The sequence below is a fragment of the Lacerta agilis genome, chromosome 7, assembly GCF_009819535.1.
Source record: "Lacerta agilis isolate rLacAgi1 chromosome 7, rLacAgi1.pri, whole genome shotgun sequence".
NCBI lineage: Eukaryota > Metazoa > Chordata > Lepidosauria > Squamata > Lacertidae > Lacerta > Lacerta agilis.
Genome location: NC_046318.1, coordinates 22,129,635 through 22,146,104, shown reverse-complemented (window position 1 = coordinate 22,146,104; position 16,470 = coordinate 22,129,635). Strand labels below are relative to the sequence as shown.

General features: G+C 50.9%; 1 protein-coding gene across 1 annotated transcript; it reads left to right on the top strand.

Annotated features, from left to right (window-relative positions):
* Positions 1–10,958: 10,958 nt before the first annotated feature.
* Positions 10,959–13,978, top strand: FOXC1 (forkhead box C1). Its single transcript, XM_033154465.1, has 2 exons — positions 10,959–11,638; positions 11,690–13,978. The coding sequence occupies exons 1-2, from the start codon at positions 11,019–11,021 to the stop codon at positions 12,957–12,959; spliced, it is 1,890 nt and encodes a 629-aa protein (XP_033010356.1). The 5' UTR covers positions 10,959–11,018; the 3' UTR covers positions 12,960–13,978.
* The last annotated feature ends 2,492 nt before the right edge of the window (positions 13,979–16,470 follow it).

Here is a 16,470-nt window from a genome sequence, read left to right as displayed (position 1 = left end):
TCCTCTGCTGAACTGTATGTCGAAAGCTGTCCTTACATTAATTGGAAACTATGACCCTGATTTGAAGCCATGCTGATAACTATCACCACTCGATTCCATCTAATTGCAGTAATCAACATTTATCTTCTCTTAAATGTTGTGGGTTCTGGGGAGGTGAGGAAAGAATGTAAACATTGGGGGGGGCAAATGGCCCAAGAGATGCAAGGAGTACCATCTGCGACAATGGCATGTGAAGCTTAAGATAAGCAAAGCAGCTATTTACAAAAGCCACAATTATCACAAGTTGCTGCTGTTCTGACTTCTTGCTTTGCTCATCTCACTCCCCGCCCCCCTTTCCCGGCAGTTCTCAACAGACTGTACTTTTTGCATTTCTTGGCCAGCACTGATTATACTTCTGAGGATAATGCTTCATGCATACAAGGACAGTGCCATAAACGTGATACCACAGTAAAGGTATTTACAGTAAAGGGAACAGACTCCCACTAGGGGTGGTGGACTCTCCTTCCTTGAAGGTTTCTCAGCAGAGGTTGGGTGGCCATCGGTCAAGGATGCTTGAGCTGAGATTCCTGCATTACATCGGATTGGACTAGATGACCCTTGTGTCCCTTTCAACTCTATGATTCTATGATTTGTGTGTGGGTAGAGGACGTGGGTGGTGCTGTGGTCTAAACCACAGAGCCTAGGGCTTGCCGATCAGAAGGTCAGCGGTTCGAATCCCAGCGACAGGGTGAGCTCCCGTTGCTCGGTCCCAGCTCCTGCCAACCTAGCAGTTCAAAAGCACGCCAAAGTGCAAGTAGATAAATAGGTACCGCTCCGGTGGGAAGGTAAGCGGCATTTCTGTGTGCTGCTCGCATGGTTCGCCAGAAGTGGCTTAGTCATGCTGGCCACATGACCTGGAAGCTGTACGCCGGCTCCCTCGGCCAGTAAAGCGAGATGAGCGCCGCAACCCCAGAGTCGTCTGTGACTAGACCTAACAAATAGGGGTCCCTTTACCTTTACCTAGAGAGATTATATATGCTAAAAGCGAACTCAGTTTTCTGAGTGTCAGTCCTCATGTAGCCAAAGCAGCACCCACACACAAGAGGGAGGCATCGGCAAATTTTGGAAGAATGCCAAGGTTTGCAGAAGTATGGGATCAACATTAGGTGAAAGAAATTTAAATTCTCTCAAACCACCCAATGAGGACAGAGCATATTAAGTGACCAAGGAACACTGGCTGTTGGGAGCAGGGAAATAGAAAACCCAGGAGGAATAGAATGGAGTAGTACAGAATTGGGCATCGGTAGATGGCTGAAACTCTGAATGGGTACGCTCCACTCTGCAATATTTTGTTGCAGCTCCCCCACTCCACTCTCAATATCATCATTCTCATTCTGACTTAGACTGGAGCATGTGGTTGCTTGCATGGAGCCATGCTGGCCAACTTCTCGTCTGACTAATATCTGGTCATAAATGAGGAGGTGACTTCGGTGTCTGTTCCGTGGGTGTAGGCTTGGCTTGGCAGAGCAGGCCAAAAAACAGGATGCAATTTGTAACCCATAAAACCCCTTGCACAATTTTCATTAATGTGTAATGTGTAATTAATGGAGGGATTGCAACCCTCCATGGGATTGCAAGCTTCTCCTGCCCACTGCTGTGTGTTTGATCAGCTGAATGAAAAGAAAGGTAACTCTTCTGGGCTGCATCTCTATGTGGGGGTGGGGGGTGTTTCACCTGCTGTTAAAGAGACAAGAGCTGCGTGCTGGGAGACGGAGTGGAGTAGTAATTCCATAAGCATTTGCCCAAATCCCACTGGGCTGAGTCCATATAGAAACCTATAGAATTGCAGAGTTGGAAGGGGCACAAGGGTCATCTAGTAGTCCAACCCCCTGCAATGCAGGAATCTTTTTGCACAGCCTGAGTGGGCTCCAACCACCAACCATTGCGCCACAGCAGACTTGAACCGACGTCCAAGTGCCACGCCTTACCCATTGCACCAGTGGTATTGCAAGCATAATCGCGACAACTACGAATCAGGTCAGTTTAGATATTTCCTTTACTGATTCAGTAATCTGAATGAACATGCAAACATCCCGAGAGGCCATCTAGAGAGAATCCGGCTTCTAGAATATTATTTTGCACAGCAAGGCCTTTTGCTGGGACATTTGCAGCGGGCTTCCAAATCTCCTGCCCCTTTCCCACCACCCTCTTTCTTAAAGCTTGTTGGCCCTTGAGCATCTGGTAACAGCTGCAAAGCTGAGCCCTGGTGAGGCCCCATCTTCAGGTCGATACATATAGACAGACACGCAAGCAAACGAAGCTTATGCAAATGTCTGCCGTGGAGCCTGTACATACCCCGAGTTCTTTTAAGTATGAGCAACGTCCCTGAAGCGCCCAGACTATACTGTATTCTTGAAGAGGCCTGGGCAGCTTAAAGCAGAAGGAGGTCCAGATAATAACGCGATTACTATCGGGACCGGCAGGAGGCGCTCCAGTCACGCAGGCTGGGTGGAGATGCCAATCCACAGGTGGCGTTGCGTCGTACACCACGGCGGCAGAGGATGGGAAGCCAGCCCCGATTCAAATCGTTTCTTCCGAGAATGGTTGTGACCCCCTCGTCCTGCACCACGCCCCGCTCTTGAGAGACGGCAAGAGACTCTATGCTCCAGAGAGTCACGCACTCTGACTTTGGAGTGGTGTAAAATAATTGATCCCGTTAGGAAACGGACCTAGCTAGCTTTTTGCGCTACCAAATTCGGTGAGAACTTTTTCTGCCTGGTTCCTGGCTTGAGGGTGCAGTATATGCTCGAGTTGGCGTGGGCCGGCAGCATCAATCACCAGCCTATGGCAAGAGCACAGGAGTGAGACGGGGGGGGGGCATTTTTCTCCTCTATTTTTGGGATATCTTTTATTATTCTGGATTGGAAGGAGAAGCCCCCCACCCCCGTTTTCTTAGTCTATCTTTCTGGCTGGAAACGGCGTTTAATTCTCCCAGGACAATAAAATATGAAATAAAATTAGTGGTGTAACTCATCCCCCGCCTCTTCCGCAACGCCCATCAACGAAGCTTAAGTGAGAAAAGAGCTCGTCGCAGACCTACTTTTAACACCACCGGTGCAATAACACCACCTGCCTTCGAGCATGTGCAGAGTGCAGAGTGCCCCACAGAAACTTCAGACTTTCTTTCGGTTAGCTTTTTCTCATTGGACTTGAAGAACTGAGTTTTAAGAGGAGGAGGAAGAGGAGGAGGAGAGGGACCCGCGACGCGGAGAGAGAATCACAAGGGCGCGTTGCCAGTGTTTATACCCTGCTGCAACAAACCTAACTTGAATCAATGGGGTTTAATTTCTGAGAGGGTTTAGGATCGGGCTGGCTTCCCCCTCGCTGCTGCCTGTTGTCTGGGTCCAGCCAGATGTCTTTTCCAGCCAGCCTAAACAAAGAGATCTAGAATAAACAAGCAGCAACAAAGCAAATCAGCCAAGAAAGCGAGAAACTCAAACTTGGGGGCGCGGGGGCAACGCTGGGGGTGGAAGGGGACCCTGGGGTTTCATGACTCTCCGCACGTTCGTTAAGGCTTGGAATAATCCCATAATATCATTCAAGCCCTCCCCTCTCCACCCAACCCCCCCCCCCCCGCACCACCTTCCAGGCTCCTGAGAAAGCAGAGATAGGAAAAGGGAGAGGAGATGTCCATTTTCAACTGGCTGGATCAGGAAATCCGCCTTCTCTCTCTCTCTCTCTCTCTCTCTCTCTCTCTCTCTCTCTCTCTCTCTCTCCCTCCCTCCCTCCCTCCCTCCCTCCCTCCCTCTCTCCTTACTATCACCTGGGAGGGCGAGGGAGAGCGAGGGGAGGGGGACACGATGGGACCCGTGCAGCTTTTAAACATCCAGCAAACAAACAAACAAACAAACAAACAAACAAGTGCCCATTTGCTCCAAGCTTAAGCGCCCCGATCCAAGGAGCGAGGCGCCAGCACCTGTTCAGGCACATCTGACTGCATCCATTCCTGACCAAGTTGAGAGCCAGAAGGAGGGGAGGACGAGAAGGGATGGGAAATCTGCCGGTGGGATCCTCTCTTCGGAAAAGAGATTCCTCTTCCCGAATGCCCCTTCCCGAATCTTGGCACCAAGGATCACGCCCGGTTGCTTCCCTTGAGGATTTCCGAAGGCCGTCCGTCACGCAAAACGGTGCCAATATCATAGCTGTCAACTTTTCCCTTTTTTAAAGGGAAATTCCCTTATTCCGAATAGGATTCCTCGCAAGAAAAGGGAAAAGTTGACAGCTATGGCCAAGATCCCTTTGGGGGAAAGGTGTCATTCCGCATCCACAGATGTTTTCCCCACCCCAACTGCCCCATATTTCCGGTTTTCCAGGAAGAGGTGCCCCACTTAACTACCCTTTTCCGCATACCCCAAATTCCACACACAACAACCCTTGAACACCTCTTTAGGAAGCAAGAAAATGCTTGTCTTGAATCCGAAGGGAAATAGAAATAGCCCGGGGTCTGGGAGTCAGGCGGAGCGGAGGCAACGATCCCGAAGGTGCTGCGGAAATGAATGGGACTGACTTGCCAAGGAAAGGGCGCGGAAGTTCAGCGAGAAAGGAACTGCGCGGAAACTGCGCGTAAGCAGCTTCTCTGAATAAACATCGCCTGGACAAGTTGGCGGGGTGGGGGAGAGGATCGGTTCAAGGGTCGTCCTTTCAAAATCAGCTGCAAAATTATTTGAAGGCGCCTTGAAGGCTGGTGCGCTTCGGGTCCAGAGAGGAAGAAAGACTGTGTGGACAAGGAGGTGCAGGGACGCCCTGTAGGGTTCAAGCGCCAATCCAGTACCCAACAGCTGTACTTGCGTTTGGTCTTGCATTTAATTGGGACCCAATCTGAAGCATTTTTGCCCCATTGATCTAAAACAATAAAACACAAGCTTCACTCTGGGTCACTGAAATCAAATGCGCTCGACTTTTTGCCTTTATTTCTAAAGCATCTCGCATCTGAAACGCATCTGAAGTCAGTCCTTCCGCACCCAATGAGACTGACTCCCCAGTAAGGGCGCACAGAATTGCAAGCTAACTTGTTAAGTCCTTCTGAAATTAATGGGACTGGCTCTCAAGAAAACGCGTTTGGTCTCAGCCAGTCCCTTGTTCTCCTGAGGTTTTACATAACTGGTTTTGTAAAATATGGGCGGTTTTCTCCCATGCAAAGGGAGACAAATTATGCCACCGATCTAGAACCACAACCCAAGTCGTCGTCGTCGTCCCACGAAAGGCATCCTCCGCCAAAATTCATTTATTTGTAACTTTATTATTCAAGAAAGTGGAACTTTCCTCAGACCAAAATCTCTTTAAGGATAGGAGCGGGGATGTATAAGAAAAAAAGTCGCGATCCTAAACACACACTGAAAATAAAACGGCGTTGGTTGGAAATAAATAGGCCCTTGGTTGGGGTGGCGAGGCAGCTTAAATTCGTTGCCTAACAGCGCAGTCCTAACCATATATGTTTAGAAGTAAGTCCTATTGAATTCTCACTTCTAAATGGGGTTTTAGCCCCATGGACACTGCTTCTGAATAGATAGGGTTGCGCTGTTAGCTGGACTTTGCAGGGAAAGATGCGCAGTTTCCCCACACACACACACACTTCTGCCTTAGGCACCCATTCAGCCTGCCATCCCATAAACCGCAGCAGGGGACTTGGTGGAGCAGTCAAGGAACTGCATAAAACCTCTGGCAAAACTCGGTGATGTAAAACACAAACGCCCCTTTCTTCTCCTGGATGGCATCCAAAAATCACCTCACTTGGGAGGGTGGGGGCGATTTTTTATTTATTTTTTTTTACTCTTTATCGCACGGAGAAATCCCTACCTACGTCCTCAGCCCGATTGTCGGACTGCTAGTTTCGCAATCGCCGCGATTTGTCCTAAACTGAGCCACGAAACCAGAAACAGGAGCCTCGGATGAAACAAAGCGTTTCTCAAGGATGGAATGCAAGAGACATTTCCGTCGCAAGCCTAGCCCTCCCTTATTTAAGGGGATAAATCCCACTGAACTCGGAGGGAACCTGACTAGCAACCTTCCTATGCATTTACCCAGAAGTGAATCCCTCGGCATTCCACGGGGCTTTATCCCTGGTAAATTTCCCTAGGGTTGCAGCCTTAATTCCGATTACAGCAAAGATGCATCGAGTTGGGCTGCTCTCCTACACAAGTTTACTCGGGAGTAAGGGAATGGGATTTGTCATCGCACTTGAGTCCACATAGCGGCCCCAATCCAGAGACGAATTAACCTTTGATGCGGCAATTGACAGGGCTTTCTTTCGAGTAAACAGGAAGAGAATCGGGCTGCAACTTTAGCTGAATCGGGGCCGCCGGCTAATTGTGCAATGTTGCAGGTGGTTAAAAAAGAAACAACCCGCAATTTATTACAATTCTTGAATGACGAGTATATACACGGGGAACTTTAGATATTAAAAAAAGGTTACTGAAATAGCGAGGGCTTGATTTAATTATGTTATTGTCAAGTCGATCATCTTGCCCTGAGAATACCAGCAAGGGACTTTGAACCTTATTGGACCCGGGGTATGGGACGAATCATCCAGAGCAGTTTGGGTTGCTGCAGCCGAGCTAACGTAACGATTCGTCTGGCGGGGGCCGCGAAAAGGCCCGCGAAAGGCGTTCGAAGCGCAAACCAAAGCGAGCAAAACGACTGGGAACAAATGGCCCAATAACGGCTACCTCCTCCGTGTAAAGGCATTGGAGGTTTTAAAGAAAAGAAATCAGAGATTGCAGCCAGCTCCCCAACGGGGATGTAGTGCGGGGGGGGGGGGCAAATCCATGGCTGGTACTGACAGCATGTGACACTTGGCTGTTTATACAGTGTGACAAATGTGTGAGTTATGGGGTGCGGATTCTGTGTTTCTCTTTCCTGCCCCTCCATCAGTTTACCCAGCTGCCACTTTAAAAAAAAAAAAAAGTTTGATTAACTAAGTCACGACTGGGGGCGGTGGGGGGGGGTGGAGGAACCGCGATTCGTTGTCACGTCAGCATAGGCCTGCCATGACTGCAAGACCACTCATTCATCCCAAAAGGTGAAGAAAGTGGAGCGGGGTAGGGTTTGCAATCCGGGAGGCAAAAGGTGTTTTGTTTTGTTTTGTTTTTAACACATCCTCAGAGTGAAGTTTTGTCACCAGCTCAGGGAAGACCAAGTGTGGAAACTCCTTGCACCAAGACACAACTCACACGCACCCAAGTAGGGTAGGACCATCTTAAATTCACGACTTAATTTCCTAAATTCCAAGGGAAGAGCTACCCAAGCACGTGTTGAAGCCTGCCATTCAAACCTATGGGACCTACAAGGCTTTGGAGATGCTGTGTCTTTAATTAAGGAGCCCCCTTCAATTAGCCCACGTCTAATCTTTGTTCCCAACACTAAGCGGGTCGAGGGACACTTACTTGCAAAGCAAGTCACACTAAGGTGTTAATGAAATTTATTTTAGGGACAATCAGTTTGAGAGCGGGGAGTCCAGGGCTGGACTTGATTAAAGTCAAACAGTTATTTGCCCAAACCTTGTACCTTTCACGTTAGAGTTCCTTCAGCAGTTTGCTAAAATGTCTAAAATAGAGCTGCTTTCTTGAATACCCTATTCGTGATTCATCTTTTAAGTATTTTACCCTGCGCGCATGCATATTTCTTTGCCCTCCTGTTCGCAGCTGCCCGTCCATCTTCTCGTAAGAACAGCCCTGCAAACTTCTCCCGGTTCCTGTTTGTTGAAGAGTCCTGTGTAACTCGAAGGCTGGCTCCCACAACAAAAACCCTCTCCTTGTCTCAGTACCCGTTTTGTACGTTTTGCATCCCAAACCTAAATAAGTTTAACTGAATGCCGATGCCACCAGTTCAAGTGGCAGTTATTTCGTAGCAAATGTGTTTAAAATCCAGACGCCTTCAATGCGAAATTCTCTCATACCCAGTACAGAGGAAGAAGGGTTCACTACCTCAAAAAGATTGCCTGGACAAGCCAGCAATATATATGAATGACCTGACTATGTTTATAAACACTGCATAAGCAACAATCGCTGTCTTTCCAAGCTGTCACGGGAAAAGCCAATTCATAAAAGGGAGCTTTGGAGAAGGCTTGTCAAAGGCTTGTCAAATGGCAGAGAAAGGAATCTCTTCGGGAAAGTTTGGTCAGGCAGCTGGCTGGAGGGAGCGCGGGAGCGGGGCGGGGCTGCCAGGGGGGTCTGGGGAGTCTTTGGGCCCCCTGGTCCTTCCCTCCTTAATCCGGATTCCGGCCTGGTGTGTGAAGAATCGGTCGAGGATGTTCGCCAGCTCTTCCTTTGCCACTCGAGGGCACAGAGGAGTGACTCCAGGACCGTCGAAGGGCATGAAAGGAAACTTACGCATAGGAAGTCCAGGCAGCAGCGAGTAGGTCGCACACGCAGAAAAAGGGGTCGGTTGGAGAACGAAGGCCTTCTTTACTGAGAAGCATGTTATGGGAGTCTGTAAGGACCACTGCGGGAGGGTGGGGAGTTCAGCCCGCGATGAGTCAAAGGGTTACATAGAATAATAGTTGCAGTTACAGGTGGGTAGTCGTGTTGGTCTGCCATAGTCGAAACAAAATAGAAAATTCTTTCCAGTAGCACCTTAGAGACCAACTGAGTTTGTTCTTGGTATGAGGTTTCGTGTATATGAAGAAGTGTGCATGCACACGAAAGCTCATACCAAGAACAAACTCAGTTGGTCTCTAAGGAGCTACTGGAAATAATTTTCTATTTTGTTTCGACTATAGAATAGTTGTGCATTTGTGCATCCTCAAAAGCTAAGAAAAAAAATGGCCTGCAAATTTGCATCAAGAACACTGTATCTAAAGAAAATTAAAATGCATCAAGATCTCATATTGCGATCGGCAGATGTGAATGTTGGTGCATGCCTTTGCATATACGAGATGGCATTGCATATACAACGTTCGACGCACTGGTTATAATGGGACGGCTCCCAGCTCGGGTTCAAATCTCTGCTGCTGAAATCAGTGGAAGTCAATACCGTAGAAGCACAATTCAATAACTTATTTATTCGGCGCACATATGAATATTCCTATCAGCAGAAAACTCGGCTTGCCTGCGGTTTGTTTTGCTTGTGTAATGTATATGTGTTATATTTTTACTTCTTTGTGTCACTTGAATGATGATCCGTTGTCGACTTCTGGAAAGAGTACATGCTCTCGGCTGTATTGGTTCATTAACTGAGAGCGGGATAGGGGAAACAGAGGCACGACAAATAAAACGCATTAAGACCAAGTTTTTTTGGGGGGGTTGCAGTTTCATGGGATCCTTACCCACAGTGGGGGGCATGCGAGTTACAACAATGATTTAACTTTCAAAAACTCCTCAGGAAAAAAGAAACATTAGGAGTGGGGAAAGAAAGAAAACTGCTGGCAAAAAGCACACACCATTGACACCCCCCCCAACACACCTCTTTGCGCCCTCCCCATTTGTTGTTGTTCTTCAGCAGCAAAGATGACGAAGCGTTTTGTGAAACCCGAAAGGTGGCTCCCTAGTTTTAAGTTAGCCTCTGTCCTGACAAAAGTATTCGGTCGTTGTTGCTTGTTTGGCTGCAAACTGTATTGTCTACAGAAATAATATTTCTGTGCGTGTGTTAGGGTGTGTGTGTGTGTGTGTGTGTGTGTGCAGGGCCGGTTGATGAGCGCACAGAAAATGTGTTGGTGTGTGTTTTTCATTCCGAAGCGAGGAGAGTGCAACTTGATCCGCATACCTACTCCTGTGTGCGAGGGAAGGGTTGGCCTCGGGCCGCGCGGAGGAGCTATATACGCGCGAGGGAGGAGAGGGCAGGGCGACGTGCGCGTGTGTGGCCAGTCCCAGATCTATCATTCTCCAAGTTGCTGCTGCCGCCGCCGCCGCCGCTGCGGCTTCTGCTGAAGCTACGAGCCCAACCCGCCCCTTCGGAGCTCGGAGGCGTCTTCTCATTGGCTACGCCACCGGGGTGGGGCGGGGCCTCGCAGTCTGGAAAGAAAAAGGGAGGGGGAAGGGAAAGAGGGGAGGAAAGGGGGGGGGAAGGAGCCCTGCGAGTGCGTAAAAAAGTCCTCGCCTTGGTGACGGATGCTCAAAAGTTCAGGAGTTTTTCCAAATGCTTCTCCGAGCAGCGCGCGGCTGAAAAGAGACTGTAGGAGAAACGGAGGCAGGAGGCCGCGCTGAACAACCGCAGACCGCTTGGGGAAGGTGGTGTGTTTTGTTTTCTTGTCTTTTTTCTTACGCGAGTCCGAGAAAGAGAGAGAGAGAAAGAGAAAATATCCGGTCTCTCGCGCCCCTCCAACCAACGCACGCTTCTTCTTCTTTTTGGTTTCCTTCGCCTGCCTCGGTCTTTATTCCTTTTTTAAAGGAAGAAATCTCAACCTGTTGTCCACCTCCGTAGACTGAGGAAGAAAAAGAAGGAGTAGGGGGAAGGAAAGGCGCCCGGGAAATAAGCGACGAGGGGTTTTTGAGCGCTCTGAGTTACGCGAGGGAGCGCGCGCGATTCCAGTTTCGCCCTTGATGGAAGTAACTGGCTTTTCCTCTCGGCGGCGGCCGCTTCCGTGGAGGGTCGGTGCCTTGTTTTAAGAAGAACAAGAAGGAGTAGCAGCAGGAGGAGGAAAAGGAAGCAAAGGAGACTTATTTCCCCTCCCTACAACCATCGTCAACCCACCCCCCACTCCTTCGCCCCGGGTCCTTTCCATTTATTTAATTTTTTGGCCCGCTTGAGTGGGGGAGGGGAAAGCAGCAAACTTTAACGGGACCCCAAAGTTTTCGTCCGCTTGCTTGCTTGCTCCTTTTTGGGGGGAGGAAGCGGGGCGGAAAGGAAAGATCCTGGTCGCCTCTTCTGGTTTATACTTTTTTGGCTCTGGAGCTGCGGAGGGGTGGAGGGGGGAAAGCAAAGGCGGAGGCGGCGGAGGAGGAGGAGGCGGCGGAGGAGGCGGCGGCGGAGGCCAGTCTGCTGCTGCTGCTGCTGTTGCTGAAGCTGCTGCCGCTTGGTCCGGCTGGCTGGCTGGCAGGGAGGCCATGCAGGCTCGCTACTCTGTCTCCAGCCCCAACTCGCTGGGAGTGGTGCCATACCTGGGCGGCGAGCAGAGCTACTACCGCGCCGCGGCTGGAGGGGGCTACGCGGCCATGCCGGCCCCGATGAGCATGTACTCTCCGCACCCGGCGGCCCACGAACAGTACCCGGGCGCCGGTGGAGGAGGAGGCGGAGGTGGGGGAGGCGGCGGCATGGGCAGGCCGTACGGCCCTTACCCGCCTCCGCCGCAGCCCAAGGACTTGGTGAAGCCTCCGTACAGCTACATCGCTCTCATCACGATGGCTATCCAGAACGCGCCGGATAAGAAGATCACGCTGAACGGCATCTACCAGTTCATCATGGAGCGCTTCCCCTTCTACCGGGACAACAAGCAAGGCTGGCAGAACTCCATCCGCCACAACCTGTCGCTCAACGAGTGCTTCGTCAAGGTGCCCCGAGACGACAAGAAGCCCGGCAAGGGGAGCTATTGGACCCTGGACCCGGACTCGTACAACATGTTCGAGAACGGCTCGTTCCTCCGCCGCCGGAGGCGCTTCAAGAAGAAAGACGCCGTCAAGGACAAGGAGGAGAAGGAGCGCCTCCATATCAAGGAGCAGACGCAGCAGACGTCGACTCGGCAGCAACACCAGCAGCAGCAACAGCAAGACGGAGGTGGGCAGCAGCAGCAGCAGCAGCAGCAGGCGCCTCCGGTGAGGCTGCAGGACATCAAGACGGAGAACGGCTCGGCGTCGCCCCCTCGAGCGCTGTCCCCGCTGGGAGGCGCACCCGTGGCCAAGATCGAGAGCCCCGGGAGCTCCAGCGCCAGCAGCCTCTCCAGCGGAGCGGGAAGCCCGCACGGCGGCAGCGGCGGCGGCAGAGCGCTCGGCTTGGACCCCCCGACGGCCGCCGCCGAAGCGCCTCCCAGCCAGCACCCGCACGCCCACCACCCGCACCACCACTCTCACCCGCACGCCCACCACCACCACCACCACCCGCATCTCCACCACCCGCCGCCGCCCCATCATCACCCCGGAGGACCACCCGGGGGGGCGGGCGCCGGCGGCTTCAGCGTGGACAACATCATCATGACCTCCCTGCGTGCTTCCCCGCAGGGCGCCGGGGAGCTCTTGGCCTTGCCCCCGACGGTCGGCACCGCAGCCCAGTCGTCGTCGTCGTCGTCGTCCAGCCCCTCGACCGCCACGACGTCGCGGACTTCCGCGCTGCCGCCGCCTTCGCTAGCGCTCAGCAGCTGCTATTCGCCGGCTGCGGCTGCGCAGAGCGCGCTCTACAGCGCCCCCTGCAGCCAGGGCGTCAACACTACGGGCAGCAGTGCCATCACGCAAGCCGGCGGTGGCGCCAATAGTTATCACTGCAACTTGCAGGCCATGAGCCTCTACGCGGCCGCGGCCGCCGCCGCTGCCGCTGCCGCCGGAGGAGGGGGCGGCGGCGGCGGAGAAAGAGGCGGCGGAGGCCACCTGAGCGGCAGCCCTGTGGAGCAGGACCCCCTTCCCGAGTACAGCCTGGCGGCGAGCAGCAGCAGCAGCGCCTCTTCCCTCAGCCTGAGCCCTCAGGAGGGGCACCCGCAAGGCGGCGGAGGTGGCGGCCGCCTGGCTTCGTGGTACCTCAACCAGGCCACGGCGGTGGGAGAACTCGCCCATTTGGCGCCCGCCTCAGCCGCGGCGGCGGCGGCGGCAGCTGCCGCTGCGGCTGCAGCCGCCGCCGCCTCATCGTCGCCGTCCCAGTCGCCGTCGGGCTACCCGGTGCAGCAGCAGAACTTCCACGCCGTGAGGGAGATGTTCGAGTCGTCGCAGCGCCTGGGCTTGAGCAACTCGCCTGTCAACGGCAACGCGGCGGCGGCCGCCAGCAGCTGCCAAATGGCCTTCCCCGGCAGCCAGCCGCTCTACCGGCCCTCGAGCGCCTTCGTCTACGACTGCAGCAAGTTCTGACCGAGGGGAGCGGCGAGGGGAGAAGCGGGCCCTCAGCCGCCGCCGCCGCCGCGCTCTGAGGGGACGCTAGAGAAGCCGTGTTTCCACTATAAACAGAAACACATAAACACGACGCTCGGCGCTCCCGAAGCCCGCCAAAAACCTCCACAGACTCTTATCCAAAGACAGCCTTTTTATTAACTAAGGACATGGTTTGTTAAAGGACAGTGTTACTCCAAATAACACGTAAGTTTGTGCTTTTCTTCCTTGCCTTAAAAACAACCCTCCCCACACACCCAAAAAGAGAGAGAGAAACCTTGTGCCTTCTTCCCTCGCCTCCCTCTCAGAGAGGCTCTGCCGGCCGCGTTGTGTGGCTCCCACCCCGCGCGCCCTTTTGCGCCAGCCTTATTGGCTGCTGGTCCGGAGCTTGGTTGGGCGCCGGCGACTGAGCGCGCGGGAAATGCCAGCCAACCAGCGGCGAGAGTCTCGTGGGGATAAGTCCAGCGGCTCCATTGAATTCCACGGGGTGGTGTGGATCGCAGCCCTCAATGAAGGCGCAATCCGGGTTCGCTCAAGCCCACGCGAGTTTCGCCCCTGGTTTGCAAGCGACGCCGCGTTAGAAAGCCCCTTCCTTTCCTCTCCCCTGCAAAGACTCCTTTATACGCAAGGATTTGTTTCGAAAATGTAAATGGATGCATAGTAATTTATTTTTAAATCTGTAGTTGGATCTTTTGGACCAAACACCAGAAAGTGTTCTTTTTACCCCCACCCCCCAATGCTTTCAGAAAGGTTGACTTTAAAATAACGTTAAACATTGACTTTTGTTTTGTTTTATTTTCATTTATATATATAAATGGGAAGCTGTATTAATCTTATTTTATCGTTTATCATTTTTTTCCTTTTTTTGTTGGAGATACCCTGAAGTTACTGCCTTGCTTGTTTATTAATAAATTACCATTCAGTTGGACTGAGACCATATACGTCTGGATATATTAACCCCACTTTTTAAAGGAAAAAAATTAAAAATCCTACAGCTGAAATGTTGATGGTAGAATTACTTTCTTCCAATGTGGGCTAAGTGAAAAATACATTTTAAAAATGTTTCTTGGGTAACTCGCTCCCATAAACCGGTTAAACCAAAAGCAACCGAATTTTAGTTTCTGGTTAGTCCTAAACTTGTAAATAAATATCCTTTATGTCAATCGATTTTTAAAAATCTATGTTGGTTGGGTGTGTGGGCTTGGATGCGGCTGGAATCGACTTAAAAACAAATGTTGATTCCACTGGCTGTTGCTGAGGCTGCTGCTGCTGCTGTTATTTATGAGTTCTGACTATTATGGTTATTAATCTTAGCGAATAGGTGGGAAATGTAAGCCACCAAGCCATCACTGTTGCGAGGCAGCAGATGCAGAGGGCTTGAGCTATTTGACAAATATTGGAGCTTAGAAATATATCCGCGGAAGGCCCATGGCCGTGATCTGTCCCATATCAAGAGGAAGGCGTTAAAGAAGTCGCAAGAGGTCCTGATCTTCATTTGCAAATTAATGCCTGCTTTTATGAAAAAAATGTGACATTTATGCATGTGCAGGTTTCTGAACTTTCTACATATAGGCAGCTATATTTTATAGAACAGTAATAAGATCTTTAAAACCCTTTCTTCCAATGTGAACCAGTGGGGTGGGGGAAGCTGCTCAATTCCCTCCCCCCAACATGTTTCTTGGGCAACTCGTTCCACAAACCATGGCGTCTTGGATTTGTTTCCCCTTCCCTCATTATTCTAGACAGGTCGCTAGTTCTTAAATATTTTTTTGCTGCTTTCCAAGGGAAAGATTCTATATATACACAAACAACTGAGAAGGAAAACTAGTCTCCCTTCCTCGTTGTTACCTAGAGTTGGATTCATTTCCCCTCTCTCACGCACACCAACACACTTTAAACAGAAGAAACCCCCTTTGGAGATGGCTGCAAATAGCAAAGGGTGATGCTTTGGTCAAATGTAGAAACTCGCCTTCAGGTCATCTCTCAATGAGGTTTGCAAGGAATGGAGGAAACACCTTTGCCCACTTTGTGAATAACCCAACAAAATGCAATTTAGCCTTTTATCTGCGAGGGATCGGCCGAGCTGTCAGAGGCGAGGCTGCCTTTCTGGGGAGCCTCCGGTGTGCATTTTTCAAGAGAATGCAGCTCCTATCAGGCGCTCTTATCGGAGGCAACACTTGGCAGTAATTGCTCCCGGGTTGTTAAAGGCCGCAAACAGTAAATAAATCCGGGCTAATTTAATTAAAACCTGAGTAGGCGCCTTCTCATCTTAGTCGTGCTTTCAGAGTAGCAAGCAAGAGCTCAGAAACTTGGGGACGGATTTCCCTCGCTTTTTATTGCATTTTCCTATCGGAATTAATCTCACGCAATTGCACTCTTGCGATCTTTTTTGTTTGTTTGTCAATTGGGTATTTGCTTCCTTTTTCAAAGAGCTTCGAATTGTGAGAAGTAGACCCGGATTGAGGGGGACGCTCTGCGGATTTATCCTGTGTATGTTGCTTGTTTGAAAGTAGGAGTCCTACTGAGAGAAATGTCATTTACTCTCCGGAAAGCGTTTGCAACCTCGGAATTGCACCCTGGGAACGATTCTCCCCTCCTTTATTGGCTAAGAGCACTTTCAAAACGCTGCAAAATACTTTAATTATTAGTAGGTCAGCTGCTAGTCTATAACCACAGTCCCAGCTGCAATTCAGTTAACCTAAAGTTATTAAATATGTGAGGACTCGGGAGTAAAGAAGTTAAAATTAGCAGGCCTACCTAGAATATGAAATCGGCCTAACCTCAAAAATACTTGATTTTAACCGTGTTAGGGATGGAGTTGTGGCTCTTTTTAAGGCACCTACTTGCTACATTCCATTGAACTCAATGGTCCTGAGTGAGCCTGCTGAAGTTTGCTTTGGTGCACAGCTTGCGATGTGGCCTTAACTGATCTGGCCTTAGCACGACTAGCGATTCCCGATTCAAAGAGAGCTCCAGGAAAGTAGTAGGATCGCTTTCGATCTGATCTTTTTAAATTTCGGAATAGATTCGTATAGATGAGCCTTTGTACGTTTTGTGCTTAACACACCCAGTTCTATCTAGGAGTATCTAGCAAACCAGAGCATGTGGTTAGTTGAATTTGGCTCTCCGAAATCGAAACGAACCATGGAAACGTTTTGAAAGCCATTCAATCCAGTGGGAGAGAATCGGCCTGGCTTTGTGCTTCACTCTCCCACTGAAATCAAACTGCAGCGCTCGTGGGCATTTATAATATTGGCTGATTCGCGCGCGCTCTTTGTGTTTTGTACATATAAGGAGCCAGGGGGAAAGGAAGGGAATAATCGGAGGTGGGCATCCTCGTGTGTTGTCACATCCCTTCAGTTTATTAGCTGTGTCTTTTCAGAGCTGGGGGTGGAGAAACCAGGTTGAGGAACCTCGGAGGTGGTCCCACCACGTTCAACTGAGGCGTCGGTGTGCAAGAAATCAATGGGAGACACTCTTGGTTTCAGTGAGC